The sequence below is a fragment of the Columba livia genome, chromosome Z (genome assembly GCF_036013475.1).
Source record: "Columba livia isolate bColLiv1 breed racing homer chromosome Z, bColLiv1.pat.W.v2, whole genome shotgun sequence".
Classification (NCBI taxonomy): domain Eukaryota; kingdom Metazoa; phylum Chordata; class Aves; order Columbiformes; family Columbidae; genus Columba; species Columba livia.
Window position 1 is genome coordinate 50,629,016 of NC_088642.1, and position 23,925 is coordinate 50,652,940.

General features: G+C 34.6%; 1 protein-coding gene across 6 annotated transcripts in view; it reads left to right on the forward strand.

Moving 5' to 3' along the window:
- LOC102084168 (contactin-associated protein-like 4) overlaps positions 1–23,925 on the forward strand; it is a 257,060-nt gene that overhangs the window by 26,937 nt on the left and 206,198 nt on the right. For all 6 annotated transcript variants that reach the window (XM_065045789.1, XM_065045788.1, XM_065045785.1 and 3 more), the window contains exon 2: positions 17,783–17,893. In XM_065045789.1, coding sequence (XP_064901861.1) covers positions 17,783–17,893 — 111 coding nt within the window. The remainder of the gene's footprint in view (positions 1–17,782; positions 17,894–23,925) is intronic.

The window sequence follows — 23,925 nt, forward strand, 5'->3', positions numbered from 1 at the left end:
AACTGCCCACTAAGTGTCTGCCGAACCTTTCATATGAAAAATACATTCAGAGATGTGGCTGCAGAAGGCCAAGTAATGATTGAGACAAAGATCTGATTTACTTGGAACAGAAGTCAATGACTTTTTTTTGTTTGTTTTGTTGTCTGTGTGGTTTGTTTTTTTTTTTTGTCTGGCTTACCATTACTACTGAGGGTAAATAGGAAACACTATAATTCTTTAGACCAGATAACTGCACTAGCTTTCATAATTTAAAGCAGTCAGGAAGCCAGTGATTTGATGACTTGAAGATTCATCCTGGTTAGGGGGATCTGCACGACTTTGAACTGTTACACAAGGTGTTAAATCATGTCTATTCTAGGCTTGCCCTCCTGATATGAATGCTAAAGGAAAGCCTACAATATTTTTGACTGCAAAAGTCTTTGCAGGTACAGTAAAAAAAAAAAAAAAAAATTAGCAATGCTATTAGATTATTCATCTTACCTTTAACCAACACATATATAAATATGTATCTTTACTACCCAAGGCAACTGTTTCTGGTTATTGCATTGTTGTAATGAGATGGAGTGAGAATTAATTTAGTCGAAAAGTATAGTTTCCAGGCATTATACATCTGCCAATGTCATATTCTGACCAAGAAAAAGCAGTAGATGACATATATATGGAAAATCAATGACTGAGATGTACCTTTTGAGTTTAAATCAGGTAAAATGCTCAGAATATTATCACATAGAATTTTATGGTTTTCAGGTCCATCAAAGTCTTTATTCTATGGTAATTCTTAATTAAATCACTGTTGAAGTCATAATGCAAAGCCAACAAAATTTAAAATGGACCATGGTCTACTATTTTTCTCCCCTGTGTGTTTTCTGTTTAAATTTGAACAATAAAGCTTTGTTGTAGTCAGAATCCTGTGCTCATCTCTTCCTGAGACAAATAATTTCAGCATCTAAGGTGCTCTTTCTTCAAGTTATGTAAAAAATTTTAAATAAAATTATTTCAAAACCAAATCCTGAAATGTGATTCTATTAAGGGGAGGGGAGTGGAGGAGAAGAAGAGGAGAAGAAGGGAGAGAGGAGAGGAGAGGAGAAGAAGGGAGAGAGGAGAGGAGAGGAGAAGAAGGGAGAGAGGAGAGGAGAGGAGGAGAGGAGAGGAGAGGAGAGGAGAGGAGAGGAGAGGAGAGGAGAGGAGAGGAGAGGAGAGGAGAGGAGAGGAGAGGAGAGGAGAGGAGAGGAGAGGAGAGGAGAGGAGAGGAGAGGAGAGGAGAGGAGAGGAGAGGAGAGAGGAGAGGAGAGGAGAGGAGAGGAGAGGAGAGGAGAGGAGAGGAGAGGGAGGAGAGGAAACTATTTCCCTAGTTTCTACACATAATTTATTTAGAAAAATGTAAAATTAACAGTGTATAACACTGATCTTACTCTTTTTTTGCTTTCACTCTATGCCTTATTGTACAGTATCCTCACAAACTACTCAATTCAATGTATGCCTAGACACCATGGATTAAATTTGTAGAATATTATTTTGAGATGTTTCACCATTTAAATTTATGTGCAATTCAGTGTTTTGGACATATATTGGGGAGCTTCCTTATTCAATTCTACTTACTGTTTTAGAGTAACACAAGCACAGGAAGATAGGTAGATATAGAGCAGTGGTTAAAGTCCTTTTTCAAGGCTAGGGTGACTTGGCAAAGCATGGTGCCACTGTTTTTCTTAGGCTACACTTAGAATGTGATGCTAGACACAAGCAGCTTCAAAAAAAAAAAAGTCCTTATTATAAGGAAATTATTGTCAAAGTCACTGTTGAAGTTACAATGTTAAGATGACTTAACTTCATATGGGCTCTGCTCAACTATTCTACCTCTCTATAGTTCTCTCTGCTATCACTATGAGAAATAATATGTCAGTTTCATAAGAGTTTTTGCAGTTACGATTGTTAAATGAAAATTTTTCCAAATGTCTTGCAAATAATTTTTTTCTCCATGTTTGATTCAGATTAGTAGCAGTAGCAGTAGCAGTAGTATCCGATTATTCAATAAGAGCTGTGCTCAGTTTCAGTTTAACAGAGAAGATTATATGGGAGGATTTTCAGAAAAACATCCCAAAGAAATATAGCTTGCAGTAAAACTTTCACTGCTTAACACTGAGCTGGTTTGAGTGAATTTACTAACCTTGTGTGTTATGGAAAGGAATATATTTTCCTTTAGCTTTCTTCCTGGGACACAGTTTTGCACTGAACCAAGGGTGAGGATTCGGCAGCTGGTTATTTTCCCATGTCATTTACTCTTTACTGTTCTTGGATTTTATCAATGCCTATTGGGCTTCACATTAAATAACGATTTGTTTTATTTTAGGTAGTAACAAATTGTTGAGGTATGTGTGAAAAATGTATTTCAATTTAAAAGAAACTTCCTCTGAATAACTCAAAGAAATGTATTCCTATGTAGAGTGCTGTATCAGTATTTAAGCTGCTTATAGGAAATTAAATGACACATGGAAAAACATACTTATAAAAGCAGATATATCCAAGATGGATCACTTTTCACAGCTGAACTTGCTAGATTTTGTCCCTGTGATGCCTGCATTTTGAGACTTTATTTGTAGAATCTACCGTGGTATTTTATCATTAGTCATACTGTGGTAGAATATTTTCTCTTGGAAAATATGGAAAAAACAGTGCTGACTCAAATAAGGTGCACAAATTTAAACCCATCAGAGAACACTCAGTCATCTGTATTTACTGGATAGCCAAAACCTGCAGGATATTTTACAGTGTGCTTAGAATGTAGAATAGTGTAGGTCACCTCACATTCACTCATACCCCAGATTTAGTTGGGTGTTTTTGTATTCCCTAGTGAACTGATAAACATTAAATAACGCACACAGTGCAAAAAAAATGTTTGTTGTAGCACACATCAATGTGTGACTAAGACTGGAAGGGGTTTTATCCCTCTGGAGCAAGGAGCTGTTTACTAGCTAGTAAAGTAGAGATGGCAGCCAACCTAACAAAGAGACATCTGGATATTCAAGGATGCAGAACAAGGATTATTTTAGTTACAAAGAGTGGTCAGCTCAAGGAGGGAGTAGAAGGCAATGTGGGAGGGAAAATTAAGTCTTTCTGGATTCCTAGGAGACTTTGAAGGTAAATATGCCTGTAAGAGGTAATGAAAAGCACTCAAAGACACCACAGCCCATTCATTGACACAACAGCTCTCTTCAGCTGGTATTTTCTGAGACAAACAGCCCCAAACAGTCAAGTACATGTAGTACAAAGTCTGAAATAGTAACTATGCTTTACAAGGATTGAACTGCAAGGTAGTTGAGTAAAAAGTGTGAGACAAAGAGACATGTTTCTGATTAGTGTTAGTTGTCTGACTGTGTGGGCTCTCACTATTTCATAGAAAGAAATTTTACAAATTCTGCCCCCCTGCCCTCTTTTGACAGAACTTAAAATGGATTTAAAGTGATTTAAAGTTCCTGGATAAGAACTAGACATGCTTTATCTATGCATGTAGTTGGGAACACTCTAAGAGACATACTAAATTCCAGAATACTTCTTCCAAAGCATGCAAAGGGTGACAGCATGTGACTTCAATCTAGTTGAAGGGCCATGTGGAAAATGACACCAAAAAGGAAAGAGAAGTAGGTTTCAGTATAATATAATAACAGAGAATGCACTGTAGCATGCAGTGACATGCAATGGTGTATGCAAACCTAAATTTCAAGATTTGTAAGGAATGTGTAACATTTCTGCTATAAGTAATCATACATTTTTATTTTAATTTTGATTGTATCCATATACAATTTATTATAGAGAAATGTCAAAGTTATATGGAGATATTGTCTCTATTTATAATTTTCATACTCAGAGCATTTTTCCTTTTCAGAAAATTAATAAGTCTGCAAAGACATTGATTTGAAATACAAAGATATATATACATATAAATATGTAAAAAGCTTTTCTAGTTGATCTTCCTATTTATTTTTTTTCTTACATTTTTGTTGAATCAGCTTAATGAAGTCAAATATTGTACAGACAGACAGTCTGTACATTGTTTACTGTGCATGGTAATGTATGATCTCAGTAGAACCTGATTATACAAGAAAAAAAAGTATCACTGATCGTAGTCCATGTATGTCCATGCATTCTAAAAAGCTCACAGTATCAGTTTATTCATTATTGGCATAGTGTTTGGACTCCAGTGACAGTGATAGTTTTAATGGCAGAAACAAACCTTCATAAAGATTTGGATATGGTGTATAAAGACAAACTAGAGTAATAGTACATGGATTTGAGCCTAGTGCAGGATTTCAGGGCAGGCTTTAGTATTCAGATCAATTGAATTTAAAACTTTCAGTAATAATCTGAAGGAGTAAATGATGTATTAATTAGAAATCTATTATAAAAGCATTTCTACCATTATATACTTGCATAACGTTTAATCATAGGAAGTATTGCTGTATAAGACTTCAATTAAAATAACTGAATTCTATTTCCTTAATGTAGAATATCTTACATTGCATTAAAAACTCACTCAGTGCCAATCTCAAAATATGTGGCTGTAAATAAGGTGGTATCAATAGACTGAGCTTTGATTAGAAGGATGCCTCAAAGACAGGTACTTCATCCAGTCCTATTTTGTCAGTGACATATACAAGGGTGAAAATGACAATTACAGATGCTGTAAATAATAATAATAATCATCATCATCATCAAAAGATGTAGCTAGTCATTAGAGGATGGTCTGAATTGTATGTTTAGATATTCACAATACAGGACACCATGTTTCTTATCTAGATAAGTGTAGATTGGGTAGTACATCTACCACATCAGCTGATGTTCATTAAATGGAAAAGTATCCCAAGAAGTACTGACCTAAGAAAAGCTTAAGAGGTCATTATGGAAAATTTATTCAAAATGAGATGTGTGTAATGCCATGGGCAAAAGTTTGACAAATACAATATACGAAGGTTGTAGTACGTTGGTGCAAAAGGAATTACAGTTTTTGTATTGCTGAAATTTGTCATTTGATATTGGAATACATCGTTAAATAAATGTGGTTATGTTATACATAATTTTAATGCACTTTTCTCACTTGTTTGTTTTTTGTTTTGGTTTGGTTTTTTTGTTGTTGTTGTTTTGTGTTTCTTTTTGTGTGTGTTTTTTTTTGGTTGGTTGGTTGGGTTTTTTTGGGGTTTTTTTTGCTACTGACTCATTACTTGATGTTAATTTTATATTTATTTTAGACTATAGAATTGATCTTAGACAAAAAGCAAATTTGACCTATTTTCTTATTTGAGTTCAAAATGGCTCATAAAGCAGCAGGGACAACTCACAACATCAACAACGCATTTGGTCCAGGAGCTGCTAATGAATGTACAGTGCAGTGGTGTTTCAAGAAGTTTCTCAAAGGAGATGAGAGCCTTAAAGATGAAAAGCGTAGTGGCCAACTGTTGGAAGCTGGCAACAACCAAGAGCAATCACCAAAGCTGGCCCTCTTACAGCTACACGAGAAGTTGCCAAAGAACTCGACGTTGACCATTATACAGTTGTTCAGCATTTGAAGCAAATTGGAAAGGTGAAAAAACTTGATAAGTACGTGCCTCACGAACTGACCAAAAATGAAAGAAATTGGAATTTTGAAGTGTCAACTTCTCTTGTTCTATTCAACAACAACGAACCATTTCTCAATCAGATTGTGACATGCAATGAAAAGTGGATTATAAATGACAACCGATGATGTACATCTCAGTGGTTAGACCAAGAAGAAGCTTCAAAGCACTTCCCAAAGCCAGATTTGGACCTAAAAAAAAGGTCACGGTCCCTTTTGGTAGTTTGGTGCCTGTCCGATCAGCTACAGCTTTCTGAATCCCAGTGAAACTATTCCGTGTGACGTATGGCTCAGGAAACTGATGAGGTGCACCAAAAACTGGAATGTCTGTAGCCAGCATCTGTTAACAGAAAGGGGCCACTTCTTCTCCGTGACAACACCTGGTTGCATGTCATACAACAAACGCTTCAAAAGTTGAATGAATTGGACTGTGAAGTTTTGCCTCATCTGCCATATTCACCTGACCTCTCATCAACTATCACTTCTTCAAGCATCTTGACAGCTTTTTGCTGAGAAACACTTCCACAACCAGCAGGATGCAGAAAATGTTTTCCAAGGGTTTGTAGAATCCTGAAGCACAGATTTTTCTGCTACAGGAATAAACAAGCTTATTTCTTATTGGCAAAAATGTGCTAACTGTAATGATTCTTATTTTGATTCATAAAGAAGTATTTGAGCCTAGTTATAATGATTTAAAATTCCCAGTCCAAGACGGCAAGTATTTTTGCACCAACCTAATAACAAAGGAAATAATGAGTAGAAGTTAGGAATCAGTTTTCTTCCAGCACACATCCCTAACCACTGCTGCTGCTATCTATGCTGGCAGTTTCCCTTCAAGAAAGATACGGAAATGTTGACTCTTGAAAGTAAGCCTGTAAAGTGATGCGAGAGTTGGAAAAATAAGGCTCAGAGAATGAGGATAAAGGAATAATTCTTACTGGAAAAGTGACTTGATCATCATCTGTCTAAACTTGCACTTGAAATAACTGTGAACGAAGATGGGATTTTTTCCTTTGTATAGAGAAAAGATAACAAGATCCAAAGGCTTACAGCTGAACCTCAACTTAATATCTCACCTTTCAAATCTAATCTCTGAAAAAATGTATTATTTCCTAACAGTAATGATATTTAAATTTATAAAATTATAAGGAAAAAGGTGAATTTACATCATCATAAAATACAATTAGGTTGTGTGTGTGGATGAATTATGTGATTTGTGTTTTGTTTCTTGTACATTTTTATAGTCTGTAAACAGAGACAATTTGGAATTAGTCCATTAAAGTTTTTAATTAATAAATATCTGCACTTTCTTGTTTCCTCTTTTCCTACATTGACATAACAAGGATTTATCCGTACTGAACTCAGCATTCTCAGAACTTTTGAGTTTAATTTATTGTGCTAGATGCTTTCAAGCAGAGCAGAGGTACCACTGTGCTTTTGGAGGTGGTGCTCAACAACCAGAGTAGTAACTAGTTCTCTTCCTGTCTTTGACCAAGGAATCAATGGAAGTGCCTAGCGTTGGTTCACTTTGGATCTTCTGTTTGGTTTTTATCTTTCATACAAGTGAATTAATCCTCAATTATATCCCTGTCATACCTGCCAGAAGGATTTTGATGTTATCGTTCCTTCCTCTGAAGCCTCAGCTTTGGGAATGGATGTTAAGTGCTTTGTATTTGAAAAAATAACCACAGTTGTTATAGTCTCATTAAACAACTGCAAGTGACATTGTCAGATATGCTGTAAAATTATCTTAATTTAGCTGAAATACAATGCCTGAAAATTACTGTCTCAGACCCAACATGATGGAGAATGACCCTGCTGCACTGGTCTCCTAATCAATAACTGTATTTCAGGGGATTAGGTACAGGAAGTCACTTTGTGAACTCTTACAGTTCTCTTAGAATGATAGAATCATAGACTCATTTTGTCTAAGTACACAACATCCACTGTCTTCCCCTCATCCAATTAGCAGGTCACATGTCATAGAGGAACATCAGGCTGGTCAAGCAGGACCTGCCTTTCACAAACCCATGCTGACTGGACCAGGCATGTAATCCCCCAGATCCTCCTCCTAGCCCTTCTTGTAAATGGGCATCACGTTTGTCAGCTTCTGGTAAACTAGGGCCTCACTGTTTAGCCAAGACTGCTGATAAATAATTGAAAGTGGTTTGGCGATCATCTACACCAGCTCCCTCAGTACCCCTAGATGGATTCCATGTGGCCCCATAGACTTGTGTGTGTCTAAGTAGTGTAGCAGGTCACTAAATGTTTTCCCTTGGGTTATCCAGGCTTTGTTTTGCTCCTTATCCGTGTCTTCTGCTTCATGGGGCTGTGTACCTGGAGCACAACTGGCCTTACTATTAAAGACAGGCAAAGAAGGCATCTAGTACCTCGGCCTTTCCCTTGTCCTCTGTCACTATGTTTCCACCCACATCTACCAGAGGGAGGAGAGTCTCCTTAACTCTCCTTTTGTTGCCAGCATATTTATAGAAGCATTTTTTGTTTCCTCTTAGAGCAGTAGGCAGGCTCAACTCTAGTTGAGCTTTGGCCCTGTAATTTTCTCCCTGCATAAGTACACATCATCCTTATAGTCCTCTTCAGTACTCCTCTTGCAAAGAAGTATTTTGCTATGTCCATATGTAGTGCAAAAGTAAAAGTAAATATTGATAAAAGTAGTAAAATCAGGACACTTTTAGAGCTTAGACATTCTTACCTATAACAATTTTACCCTAACCACCTTTCCTTCTCCTTCCTCCCTTAACACTTTTTAACAGCAAGTATTGTTTTCTTCTGCAAGCATGTTATCTCTTAATATATAAGCAGATCTATAGATAATAAAGAACATTAATAACACACATTCAATGAATGGTTTGTTAATTTGGTTTTACTAAAAAAATTACTATATAATATTATTTAATGTAGAATTATATAGAATTATATATAATAACATGTTCCTTGCAGAAAATCTTTGGCTGGGAATCAGTGGCAGAAAGTATCTGTAAGGCTGGAGCAGAAAGGGAAGTTGAAGGTATTCAATGTGGCAGTGTTTTCTCTGTGGGTGAAATCTTGCAGACTGAGACAAATGTCACTCATTTATAAAGGTCTCTTTGGAGAGACAGAATAAAGTAATTAACATCTAGGAAATTTTGGTTCTAAGATGAACCTTACAAATGCAATTTCTTTTGAAAAAAAAAAAAAAGGGAAAAAAAATTGTGAATTTATCTCTTTATCTATGTTATTGTTAGAATGGGTAGTATCTCTCCAAACATGAAGAACTTTTTATATGTGGTTTGTTTAAGATTGCTTTGTATAACATGATTATATAGATGGCTGTCTCAGTGACAGTTGATGGGATTTACCTGAATGTGACTTTCCTTCTTTCAATTGTATTCCCAGAGGTCTGGATTGATTTATTACTATTAATAATAATAATAATAATAATAATAATAATTTTTAGGCACTGAATTCCATTGGTTATTTATCTATGAAACACTTTGGTACAAATTTTCGCTTGAATAAAAAGGAAGTATTCATTACCTGTCTACCTTTAAGAATAAGATTTTTTTTCTTGGGTGAAATGTAATCCAATGGACAACCTCTCCTTTTGAACAATATTTGATTTAACAAATCAAACTTAAAACTACAATTGGAACAAACAAACCAAAAAACCCTTCCCCCTTTTGTGTGAATTCTGTCTTCATTTGCTATAATAGTTTAGGATAAAGAAAAATGGTTTCTACAGACTGCCATAATGGGAATTGGAAGTACTCCAACTTCTGGTTAAGATGCTTTTAGTGATCTCAAGAAAAATTTACTAAACTGTGTTTCTGTTAGCCCAGCTGGGGAAAAAAAAAAAAAAAAAAAGAAAGAAAAAAAAGTGTAATACAATATTGCAATTAAAGAAAAATAACACAGGCAGTGAAAATGTAATAAACCAGTGAGAAAATGTAGGATATATTTCATGACAAAGGACTATTCCTGCTGTTACAAAATTAGTTTTCAGATATTGCACATGTACATGGGAAAAAAATGAACGCTGAAAATAAAAGTTACCTCTTCTTGATCAGTATAAAATATTTAATTTATAAATTTTAAGTGACTTTTTTAGTTCCTTTAATGTCTATAAATTCTGCTTTGTTCTCTGTAAGTATCTTGTCATTTTACTACCATTCATACATAATATAACTTCAGCTTACATTACAAATTACATCAGTCTTTCACTGCATTTCATAGAAAAAATCCATTATACTTACTGTATGAAATTTTTTATTCATAAGATCATTGTTATTAGCATTTAATATATCACTACATTTTAATATTAAAATATTTTTCAACCTTTATTCTTAGGCAAGGTATTCACGAAAACTCAGTGGCAAAAAAAAAAAACCACAATGAAAGGTTTTTTAACAGTAGAAATATTAGAAAAACAATATTACTTTGAGTTTATACAACTGATCAAGGGCCCTTAAGATCCCACAAATTGCAGATTTTATTGATGTTTTAGAATGTATTCTACTTAATCTTGCCAGTTATGACTCTCTTTATAAGAAATATGTGTTTAAGTCAAAATAAGACTTTTTTTTTTTTTAAATCTTGGGCAACCAGCTCCCCTCCTTCTTTCTCCAGCTTCCCTTAAGAAGTACCTGAAATCTACTGATAAAAACTTGTTTTTAAAAAAACAAACATACAAAATTAGCCTTGCGCAATCACCAATAAAATTTAAACTTGAACTTTTTCAATGTAGCATGCAGCTGAAAAGGGCTACAAAAACCTAAGCAAAGCAAAAGACTGTGAGCTTCTATGGCTCCTATATGCAGTTGGAAAGGAATATTTGGAAATATCTAAAAATATTCCATAAAACAAACTGAGGAATGGAAAAGGGCAACACTAGTGACTAAGAACTGCTTCAAGGTGCTCACAAAGGCATGCATGAAACAGTGCAACTTCTCCAGTTCATTGTTTTACACAGTATCACAGTATCACAGTATGTTTGGGATTGGAAGGGACCTCAAAAGATCATCTAGTCCAATCCCCCTGCTGGAGCAGGAACACCTAAGTGAGGTCACACAGGAACATGTCCAGGCAGGTTTTGAATGTCTCCAGAGAAGGAGACTCCACAACCCCCCTGGGCAGCCTGTTCCAGTGCTCTGTCACCCTTACTGAGAAGAAGTTTTTTCTCAAATTTAAGCTGAACCTCTTGTGTTCCAGTTTGATCCCATTACCCCTTGTCCTATCATTGTTTGCCACCGAGAAGAGCCTGGCTCCATCCTCATGGCACTCACCCTTTATATATTTATAAACATTAATGAGGTCCCCCCTTAGTCTCCTCTTCTCCAAACTAAAGAGACCCAGCTCCCTCAGCCTTTCTTCATAAGGGAGGTGCTCCACTCCCTTAATCATCTTTGTTGCCCTACGCTGCACCCTCTCCAGCAGTTCCCTGTCCTTCTTGAACTGAGGGGCCCAGAACTGGACACAATATTCCAGATGTGGTCTCATCAGGGCAGAGTAGAGGGGAAGGAGGACCTCTCTCGATCTACTAGCCACCCCCCTTCTAATACACCCCAGGATGCCATTGGCCTTCCTGGCCACAAGGGCACAGTGCTGGCTCATGGTCATCCTGCTGTCCACCAGGACCCCCAGGTCCCTTTCCCCTACACTGCTCTCTAATATGTAATTTCCCAGCCTATACTGGAACCTGGGGTTGTTCCTGCCCAGATGCAGGACTCTACACTTTCCCTTGTTAAATTTCATTAGGTTATTCCCCGCCCAACTCTCCAGCCTGTCCAGATCCCGCTGGATGGCAGCACAGCCTTCTGGTGTGTCAGCCACACCTCCCAGCTTAGTGTCATCAGCAAACTTGCTGATAGTACACTCAGTCCCCTCTTCTAAATCGTTAATGAATATATTGAATAATATTGGCCCAAATACTGACCCCTGAGGCACTCCACTAGATACTGGCCTCCAACTAGACTCCGCACCATTGACTACCACTCTCTGGCTTCTCTCCTTAAGCCAGTTTGCAACCCACCTCACTAGTCTATTGTCTAGACCACACCTCCTCAACTTAGCTGTGAGGATGCTGTGGGAGACTGTGTCAAAGGCTCTGTTAAACTCTTAACTACAAACAGGCATCAATAGGCCAAATATGTTTTTATCCTCTCTGAAAAAGCCTGGCTTATCCCTGGTCAGGAAACAAGTTCAAGGGGAAGCACATAGAAGCAGAAGCAAGCAACGGCTAGTTTCTTATGATTAAGTGACATTGCATATTGTAACACTGCATACAGTGTAGCTAGAAGGCCCGAAACTAACATAATCTAATTGTCTGTAAATCTTATCAAATTGACTTCTCTTAATTTCTCTTATCCTCACTGACGAAGAGTTCACATAATCAGGATCAGCATAATGGTCAATACCTCTCAGAAAGAAAAGGAGAGGGGCACATGTCCTTTTATCTATGTCACATGAATCTCATTGAATTCAATTAATCTTTTGAAGCTACTTACAAGCTGAAGCATTGACTGAAGACTAAATTACTACAATTAACAAATTTAAAGGCTCTATTAAGTAAAGTGAGATATGTGTTCACTCCTAGCATAAATCATATATATTCTTTTGAAAATAGTATATGTGTTTGAGCATATTTGGTCTTTACAGTAATAGGAAAAGGAAAACTTGAAAGTTCACATGACTGAATCATAGATTTAATAAACACCCATTGGAGGCTAGATTTTGTGGCACCTTTTTTTGAGGTTTTAGCAAGTACCAGTCCTGTTGATACAATGTATGTCTCATTTTTAAGAGCCTCACTGCTTTTCATGAAGTTTTTGGTCACAGATATTCATTCATTCAAATCAGGGTGTATTAATAGCAGCAGAGTTGATCCTTCCTCAGCATTGTAACTTCACCTGAATGGGAAAGATGAAGATTAATAAACTTCTTAGAGACTCTCAGAGTTATCACTTCTTCTATTCCGTCCAACTAAAACTGAATTTCCAGTTTTCCCTAGCTAGTCTACTTGTCCGATGATTAGAGGTTTCTTTTTCCTTAATTGAGGAAAGATTGCTAAACTGGTTTTGATTTATTTTTGTTGGTTTTGTTTTGGTGTTTTTTCATGTGACCCGCTGGAACAGATTTTTTTGTTGTTGTTGTTAATGTTAAATTATTTAATACTCTGCTCATTAAACACAATATTTTCTTTGGTTAATTGATAAAACTGAAGAAGTTTATAGATTTTTTGGGGAAGTCACTCATTATAATATTTTTTCTTTCTTTACTACTTATGTCCTGCTTTACCAGAAGTTCAATAGTTTATTAAGAAATTCGTAGTTCTTGCCAGCTGAGAAAGTTTTGAGTAAACAAAATTTTAAGGAAGGTGTGTATAGAACAATATAATAGCTGGCATTAATTTCATTTAGATGCATGTATTGTCTTGTGTTGAGATGTTTTAGTTTGAATTAAGATATGTCTTGAATAAGTGAATGTCCCAATGCAGAACATGTTCTTTTTAGATAATTATGAACAGAGTACTTATTGCATGTCAATTTATAGTAACTAAACACTGAACTCTGACATTTGCTTATTCAGAGTAAATTTTCTCTTTTACAAATGCAAATGCATTAAAATGTGTGGGTCTATACTATGGACAAAGCTGAAAATTTAGATAACAAACAGCAGCGTAACTGTTACATTCAAACTAAAATTAGTGTCATGTATTCTTGAAGTTGCAAAATTAAAATATATTTCTGCCTGTAAATGACATTGTTTTTTCATCGCTGCATGGAAATGAAAATATATACTTATGTATCCTGAAGAAATAAACCTCAGTTTGTCCCACCATTCTATTTTTATTACTATTTTTATTTTAGCAAGTTGCTGCTTTGATCGAAGACACAACATTCATTTGATCAACTATAGTGTTATAAACACCACTGTGCAAACTGTTTTACTACATGATATCCAATTTGAACTCCATCTGTTTTAGATCATATGGCATGATCTATGTAAATTATGGTACCACTGTATGAATAATTTCTTGGTTTACTCTGAATTTGCATAATGAGATAGTATTTGAAGTTGGAAGGGAATGATAGGCATACTTTTTACATGCAACACTTACAGTTTTCTTCCTATAAAATACCTCAGGTGCTTTATATATTTGATTAAATCTGCACTTGAATTATGGTATATAGAAAGGGGTGCCTTATCTAACTTGAATAACTTTTTTCATTTGGTGATGAAACAGGTAACATATTTTTGTTTATATATCCTTCCTCCCACGTGCACATTCTTGTGGTTTTGGGTTTTGTTTTGTTTTGGTTTTCTTTTTTTTTTTTTTTTTACCAGTTGCACTTCAGCTTTTCACCTCTTATTCCCACAGCAATGTCTTTCTGTCCTATTGAATATGGCTAATTTCAGACATTGCTTTTAAATAGCTACTCTTATAGCTTATGTCACTGTACTGTGTTAGCCAGCCCTAGGGTTTCACAGGTGTTCCACACTCTCCTTGTTGTACAGTTGCTGTACAATTAGTCTATAGGTCTGAGTTTGATTTGAGTCACCAAAAGGTCTTTATAGCAGCATCACACAATTAAATACATATTCTGGTATTCTTAGCTATTTTTTAAAAAGGAAAAACAAAAATAATATAAGCTACATGATGCATAGCTTATAACTAAAATTATTTGTTTAAACAGTTATGTAAGAATGGACTACTTAAGTATTCATTTAGCCTGGAGGGGCTATGTGGAGTATACCTGGAAAGCTGTAAAGCATCTTCGGCAGTGACATCTGTACCAAGAAAGGGTGTCAAAGAGACATCCACAGTTTCATGTGGGAAACCACTGGATTCAGTATTTACATGTCTTCCACTTTAGGTGAAACCATGTAGAATTGTCATGCTGTACAGATTATGTTTTCATTTGCTTTTATTAAATACGAGAAACAAGTCTATACTGACCATCTGGCTCCTGTCAATTTCTACAAAGTGTTTTGGATTTAATTCTGGAATTCTTACTAAATGCTGAGTTACATTGCACATTGTAAGCTGCAACAAGAACGTATTTTAAGAAACATGTACTAAGCAGTAAAATTAAGTTGATATGAAGTTATTTTCCTGAAATAAAACACAGCAGCTGTTGTAAAATATTATTCGGAGTATATCTGTGATATATCACTCACTTCTCTTTAATCATTAATGTGTAAGGGTAAAAAAAAAAAAAAAAAAAAAAGGCCTGCAGTGGTGGATTTTTGAAAATACCTTTTACATATTCAACTGTTTATGTACCTTTCTATTATAAATTGAGACTAAAATAAATTATTATAAGATAAATACTATATAGGTGCTCAATGAGTTCTCCTGGGAATATTCTAAAGCAATATATGAGTGTCACAGAAATATATATATTAGACCATTTAAGCAGAAAAATGCATTACCCTTGGTTCCTTTCTATCTTGTACATTAGGAGGAAAAAATGTAAAAAGTATAGTCAGCAGAAATGAATAATACAAAGACAGCTATGTCATCCATCCAGTGGAAATTTTGGGTTTGCTTTGTTTTTCCTTCTGAATTAAGAAGTGGTGAAGACTTAGACAGATCTAAAGGATGTTGTAAAAATATTGCATCTGTTTTTCATCTACTAGCGCTTTTAAGTATTAATCACATGGTTGTATTGCTGGTGATTGATTTATTAACACATACGACCCTTCACCAGAAGAGTAAAGTTGAAAATGTGAGTAATATGAAAGAGATGAGAAGTTCTGTTGCATCAAGTTCTGGACTCCTCAGTACAGGAAAGACATAGACCTGTTGGAGAGCGTCCAGGGGACGGCCACAAAAATGAAGAATGGAACACCTCTCCTGTGAAGAAAAGCTGAGAGAGTTGTGGTTTTTCAGCCTGGAGAAAAGAAGGTTCTGGGGAGACCTTTTTGTGGACTTTCAGTACTTAAAGGGGGCTTACAAAAAAAGATGGGGATATATTTTTAGTAGACCCTGCTGCAATAGCACAAGGTCTAATAGTATTAAACTAAAAGAAGGTAGATTTAGACTAGACATGAGGAAGAAATGTTTTACATTGAGGGTGGTGAAATACTGGAACAGGTTTTGCAGAGAGGTGGTGGATGCTCTGTCCCTGCAAACATTCAAGATCAGGCTAGCTGGGCCTCTGAGCAGCCTCATCTAGCTGAAGATGTCCCTGCTTTTTTGCAGGAGGGTTGGACTAGATGACCCTTAAAGGTTGTTTCCAACCAAAACCGTTATGTGATTCTGTGACTCTAGATCACATACACAGATACGGGGGAAAATTCCTCTCCCTTCTCGCCTCTTAGTTCTCTTATTGGTACCTAGGCTAACAACATAGTCTTTGACAGCAGAAAAAGAATCAGTGGCACTTGAAGTGTCTTGCATGAGCAGGGTAAGTAGCTCTCTGTGTGAAACACAGCAGCATCATACTCTTTCTGGTGTAGTTTATGACTATTACATTCTCTTTATTTTCTGTGCTGTAAAGAAAGCTTTAACTAATGAGATCCTTTTCTAGGACTTACCAGTGAAATGCATTTACTCATAAGATACACTCTTATTTCCCTTCACTTTTTTTTTCTTCTTCTCTTCTTACAAGTAGTCAATTTGTCCCATCCTCTTTCATTATTGTAAATCTAATCTGTGTATAATGAATTGAAAAATGAGCTTGCTGTTAGACAATAAAAGGTAGTTATAAAATTTTGTAATTTGTATTATAGAAGCCTAGAGTGGAAAAAAACTTAGGAAAGTAAATTATAATTTTATTTTTCCCTTTCATATAAATTAGGTACTCTGAACTTGTTGGAGTATGGTTCACATGAGCTTATAATGAATGCAAAATATATCCTCTTGTTTGTAGTGCCTGGGTATTATTTATGAGATTTTAGAGAACTTCTACCTGTAGCAGTCATGGTTAGTATGAGGCCTTCTCTTTAGGAAGAGTTTTGCTTAAAGAAACAAATGAACTATCTTTAAAAAAAAAAAAAAGAATTGAAGGTGATAAAAAAATCCCTTGGAGGCGTCTTGCTGCTAATTAGAAATGTTATTCAGCAGAAACACTTAATTATCACTGAGTCAGGAAAAGATTTTGTATTAATTAATAGTTATGATTTTGATAGTGGAAATCTGGTAGAAAAAGAGAAGCGTAGAAGATAAGTTACCTGTGACTCACCACTTATCATTTACATCCAGTCAATGTGTTTATCCTAAAAAGAACCATTTTATGAAGACTAATAGTTTACATGATTTCCCCTCATTTTCTAAACAACAGATACCAGCACCGTGTAACTTTGGAAAGACTTGCTTGTAGTTTTTCTAAAGTCAGTCTTTTTTCAGCTAAAGCTAGAACAGATATTGATTCTCAATTTATATTTTTCAAATTTAAATGGAGAATGAACACATGCCCAGTATAGTAATTGAGCTGGAGAGGCATTTAACATCCAAATTATTGATTAGCATTTGCTTAGTTATGCACCATTGATTGTGAACTGCAGTTAAGTCTCTTTTTTTCTGAAACACTCAAGTTTCATTCTGTATGATGTTAGGGCTTGTATAGTAATAACTCTGTGATAATGATTTTTTGCTGTGTTTTTATCAAACAGTGTTTGAAAGGTGTGCTGGTTTGGTTGTGGGTTTTTTTTAGTTTGTTTTATAGTAGTTGTTGTTTTGTTTTGTTTGTTTATATTTTGTTTTTAATAAATATCTGTCTTTAATGTGATTGCATATTAAATGTGGTTTCACAGAGCTGTCCTGTCATCAGGTCTAAAGAAAATAAAGAGCATGTGCCAAGGTTAGTAACATGAAGCTACAACCAGGACTAGAAGGTGTCATTTGCTATTAATGCAAATGACAGTGAGCTGTGAGCCATCTATCAGCATGATCTCAGAAGTTACATAAGAAGTGGGCAAGCACAGTCATTTGAAGAACATAACAAATTATACCCTTGTAGCCTCATGAAACATTGGATAAAGAAAAAAAAAATTGCTGCTTCAGTACTGATACTTTTACATGTAATAAAGCTAGAGGAAATATTTAGAGATGAACTGCTCTCAGATATAAAGTAGAAAGGCAGATTCATGTATTTTTCTAGCGGTCTCTTTGGTTACAGTTCCAGTAAATGGTGTTTATTGTATTAACATGAATGTGTTATTTTTCACTGGCAGATAACTGTGATGATCAGTTGGTGTCCGCTTTGCCTCAGTCATCATTCAGCAGTTCATCAGAGCTGTCTAGTAGTCACAGCCCTGGATTTGCAAGGCTTAATCGGAGAGAGGGTGAGTGCATTTTATTGGTCAATTAATGTTATTTATTTTTACGTTTTTTTTAACCATTTTTGTACCTGTGCACAACATTTAAAGGATACATAGTTAACATATTCTGGATTATTTGAGATAAAGAGAGTTACATTTGTTTTAAGGAGACTGGACAGGTAAAGCAGTCTCACAGAATCAAGTTTGCCATGTACACTAATTTTTTGTGTGGTAAAAATTATATATTCAGACACTTGTGAACATTTTACTGGTTTAAATGCAGAGGAGTCATACTGACTGAAACCAGAATCTTCATGTGATTTTCCAGCATAAAATGCAGACAGCTTTGGAGATATATTTGTGCGTACTCCTAAAACAAAATTTAAATTTGCTTTGTTTCTTAACAAGATAATAATAACATAAATAACATACTTTCTCTTAGAGGACAAATAGAGGACAAACGCAGGTTCCATTTGGAAACACAGGACCAAGTGTTAAGGAAATATTTTTGAGAAACAGTTTTATTTTTTCCCTGGCAATTTAAAGTCTCGGTTATTGCAATTTTATTTATTCATTGAGCCTAATATTTTATTATACTTATTCACTGACACTGTGGCAAACTGCATAACTGGCATATGGTCCAAATTTTTACTGAAATGAAGCAAACTTGTCTGTTAGGTTATTATTTATATTATACCGCTACATAAATCTTCTGAAAGTTCTCTATCATTTCTAATTTTCTTTGATGTAGTAATTAAATATATATCCTCATTCTTTTTGGTCAATTATGGGACACTTCCTTTGTTAAATGCAGCTAAACTTTGATAACATTATTATTATTATCTTTTCTGATGCGGAGATTACCCATTTTAGCTGAAGTTTAGTGGTAACTCAAATATTATACTTTGTGTCATGGATACTGAAAGAATGAGAAATAATGAATTTCTTTTAATTAGTGTAAACTTGTGTTTTCTGTTCCTAATGATAACAGTCTACTGTGAAGCTTTTTGACAGTATCTGTTATACTATATACAATCTGTCAAAAAGAATTTAAACTCTCAAAACATATCATATTAGATTTTGTGTTGTGTTTGTGGCCTATTTGTAATAAGTAATTATGTTCAAATGTCATGTTAAAAAATACATGTAAGTCCATTGAACATTAAAAAGATAAAAATTAATTTTGAAATACAGAGAAATCTCAGCTATCAGGCTCATTAGGCAAATATCCAGATCAGTCGTTCCTGTCACTAACACACTTAACAGAAAGTTTTCTTCTTTTTTTCTCGAATATTCCAGCAAGGTTCTTGCTCTCAACATCACCATGCTAATGCTGAGGAGGAATAAGTATATTTAGGAAGGATTTTTATTAAAATGTGGCAATATGATGTTACTGGTAAACAAAATCCCACTTGTTGATACACCTAAAACAATTATCTGTTTTTAAACTATGGCTTTGCAAACAGCTAAGCTGTGGGTTGAGAAGAAGTCAGTGTAGATATCCAAGAGCATATGCTACTGTTTCAATTCAACTTTGTCTGGTGTTTGTAAACCAAACCCATGATCCACAGTGTAGTTTAAGTTCTAGGAAGTTATGTTCAATGTCCCACCTATTGGTAAGCTGTGTGACAACATGAGCATGCAGTGGCTGGAGCTGCTATGCTGGTTTCTGGAAAGAGTTTCTATGGACACCAACTTCTTTTTGATTGTTACCCATGAAGAAGTAAAAAAGAAACTGATTCAAAAGTGCAGTCCTGGGATATCTCACTAAAATACTGTCTTAGGTTAACATCTAATCTTAATAATTCAGTGTTAATACAGATAGTGTGAACTGTGCTGGTTATTTAGAGCTATTCAGATACAGCCAGCTCCACTCATATATTTAATTATTATAATTTATATCAATGTATATAATTGTATGCAATTTAAATTATGTAAGTATGTAAATTAAATCTTAGAATACATTGCATTGCCAAAATAATTTCCATTCTTGGATATCCATGATTTACTGGAACATTTGCTAGGTACCGATAGTCAGAAACTCTACAGTGAAGAAGGAATATCCCAATCTATTTCATTATACTAGTGTGCAAACTTGATAAGAATCAACTTCTGTTTTGAATTATGATAATAAACAGAAGTAGGTATTTTGGAATGACTTGCCTTAATTTGAAGTAATATGTGCTCTTAGAATCTTAACTAACATGATTTCTCATCAAACAGTACATTGATCTTGCCAAAAAATGTACATTTAAAAACTTTCTTCCATTTGGCTGTTTTCATGTGCTATGGAGTTGTGACATGTTAGTATGCATTTTTTTAGATTTATCATTTCATTCACATTGCTTTGCCGTGTATGCACACATAAATTCTCATAAATTTATGTCTGGTATATGTCCATATCATGTAGATAAAAAGCAGCAGGCTGACTAATTAGAAGATTGCTAGGTCTCTGCTTTCTCACTCTGTGTAACTCAAGTTCACAGTACACAGCAGAGTACAGATTTGAATGTCTTACTTATCTTTCACGTTCAAATATTTTGTTAGTTTAATAACTTATTACCACACTATTTTTTTTGTTCATTCAGTCATAATTCTTTAGAATTGTGTAAATGAGGTGAGATGAAAAAACTGTCTCAAATAAATTAATCTCAAATAAATTAGCCTTAACACACACACACACACACACATATATATATATTTGGGGATTTTTTTGGTGAGAATAGAGACTCAGTACTCATTATAGAATAATGCATACCATTTCTGTTCTGAATCTGTATTTAATTCTTTCCTGTGAATTTTCAACTAAAAACCTGACTATATTTGCAATACCTATACATGAAATTTTTATTTCAGTGGAACAAAACAAGTCATTATACATATATGGTTATAAACAGATGGGTTTAGTCACTCAAGAAATAATTGTTGAATTATATAGACTGTCAAAAAGATCTATTACTAGGAGAAAATGACTTGGATTGCTGTATTGTCAGTGATTTTACGAAAGCAATGAACACATAGTTACCATTTCAAAATACATTCTCTGATAATTATAAATGGTTTGCTTTTAGTATAGATAATATTCTGAAGAAAACTGACTCATTCATTTAGCCAAAGATAGTATTTGGGAGTGATTGTGGCCTTCTAACATTTGATTTAGGCAAGCAGATTATGATCCCAGTCCAATAATATACTTACTTGGTTATTAAAATGCCAAAATTAGGGAAAATCAATCACAATTTAGAAAGCAAAAAGTACAGTGTTTTTACACACATTACGTAGAAATCAAATTTTTTACATTCATCAGTAAATCTACATATAAATCTACACTTTTTCAAATGTCAAAGAAAGGTACAAGTTAGCAAATCAGGATTATGAGTAGTTTCACTGAAGAGGGAAGCAGTTCTTTAATCATATAACTTTATATCTACTAAGTGTAGACAATTAATAGGAAAAGGTAAAGGGTTTGGGGAGACAAAGTTACAGCTTAAAAAAAGCACAGTATAGAGTTTAAAGGAAGACATAATAAAAATGGTAATAGCAGAAAGAGATTAGTGAAACAGCTAACTGACTATGTTTCAGCTCTGTTTGTAAAAGAAAAGGATAACATGGTTGAACTACATTATAACTCATTATTTTTTTCAGTCCAATAACAGGTAAGGATAGTGATAACCTCTAGAAAAAAATTATTAAATGTTCTTCAAACTTTTAATTGTTATTGGTGCATTGGTTTCCTGAAGCTTAGAAATGTTCAATACTGAATCACAGCCAATGAATACTCCTGCCAACTGATAAAATAACAAGAATTAAGGAAAAACAAAACAAAACAAACGCCCAAAAACTCACACGCTAATAGCAGTCAAATATTTTTAATAGAAAAATAGATCTTATAAAACCCTGTTTTAAATATCTGAGGTTAGTAGACCTAAATACAGGGATTTAATATATGTGGAATTTGACTTTAGGTCTAACGTTGTATGACTTTCTAATTTTAAATAATAACACAGTATCAATACAGTCCAAATTAAATAGATTAAGATCTAGCTGGTTCATACTAAAAAGCGTTTATCATTACTGTTTAGAAGTGTATCCACAGAAGTTCAGGGGAAACTCTGAGGTCAAGTCTGTTCCATACTTTTGTTGATTATAAGTAAATACAAATAATTTATGATGAAATACATAAACGACATGAAGACTGGTGACTGGTAAATATTCATGGCAAAGTAATTATGCAGAGATATGGTAATAGATTTACTTATTAAAATAAGGCCTTTAACTGGGTGAGTTATATAGTTTTTAGAAGAAAGAATGAATGTTATACTTCTCAAATATGTACTGTATCCTATGAAGTTGTGACTGAAACTAATGTGGGAGTTGAGCTGAATTAGCAATTCACTATTAGCATGTTCTCTAGCAAAAATAATTAAATGTTTGTATATAGAAATAGAAGAAAGTTCTTACTGTTCATATAGCTATATACTTTACCACTGAACTGTGTGGTAAAATTATGGGTCCTGAAAGGGATGTTGGAAAACTAGGCTGTTTTTCTGCATCAGCTCTACCACTGTGAATAGGTGATACAAAAAATGTTTAGGGGAGGTGCTTTTTTTTAATGTGTCTTTCCACAAGACACTAAAAGAAACCAAACCAACCAACCAACCAACCAAAAAAACCCCACAAAACAGCCAAAACCTCCAACCAAACCAAACCAAACCAAACCAAACAACCAAAAAACTACAAGAAAAACAAACAAGAAAAAACAAAGGACATCCTTGGTACACTCTGCAAAAAGCCTGAAAAAGCCAGGTGGTACAGAAAGATAGAAACCTTAAGGACTTTCATTTCTTAAATGTAGGCATTTGGTCCAAATAGGAGTACTTTTTTTTTTTTATTATTTTTTTTTTAAAAAGATAGGTAACGTATTTCTTTATAGAGAGAAATAGGGTATCCCAAAGAAAGGAACAAAATACCTACTAGAACTAGTCATAGGAACTATAAGTATGAATATCTCACATTAGCCACCAAGGCTGTGCTTTTGTCCACAGTTTGCCAACAATGCAGTCAGCTGAAACTCGGCACTACAGACAGTTTGTTCTATCTGCAAGTATAAATGTTTTTTTGACATGTTATCTCCCAACTCTGATCTTTGGAAGAGCGCTTTGTCAGACAGAGAGAAGGTTGTGTCGTTGTTGAGGTTGGGATCTTCTAGTTTTTGTCTGCAGAGGGATCAGTATTTCATGCTGCTTGAACATGCACAAAGTCATCTCATTCATCATTCCAATCCTACACAAAAAAAGTTGTGAATGAGACTGTGAAGCATCATATCCCAAAATGTAAGGCTTCTTTTGAATTAACAAACTTTCACAACTTTACAGGTAAAAATGAAGAATACAGTTGCCTTACAAGAGTACATGTTACTGTGGAAGAGCACTGATACATGGGCAGCTAAATGAGTTGGACAGGGATGTGTCTGTGATTACTTTGCCCAGTATTCACACACAACTACTTGATTAGAATATGACAGAAGAAAATCAAATACAGAAATTTTTAAGTAACCAAAAAATCTGCCTTAAAACTTTGTCTTTCCCTGAGGATGAAGAAAAATGTGTATTATAATTGTGCTGCCAGCTTATATTTTCAGGTTTTTCAGAAGAAACCTGAAAATTTTAATGTGTTAACAGCTACCAAATCTGTTTACTTCTGGTGTGTGTATGAAGCTTGTCTTTTCCATTAGCCTTTACCCTAGCCACTGTATATCAAATACACCTTACTGCACTTTTTAAAATTCAAAGAACATTTAAAGGGTAGTTTAATCAATATGGTACTGTAAACTCTTTTTTTTTTTAATTGGTATGAAACACTCAAGTTCAACTATTTTTTGAGCACTCATGCCAAGCAGGTCAAACTAGATAAATGATTCCTACCTATCAGTAGTTATTGAAAATATCAAAGAAACAAAGAACATTTTTCACACAACAAGAAAAGTATTTTTTCAATTGTGTTTTGTAAGAAAAGTTTGACCTACATAATCTAATACTAAACATTAAAATGAAAAA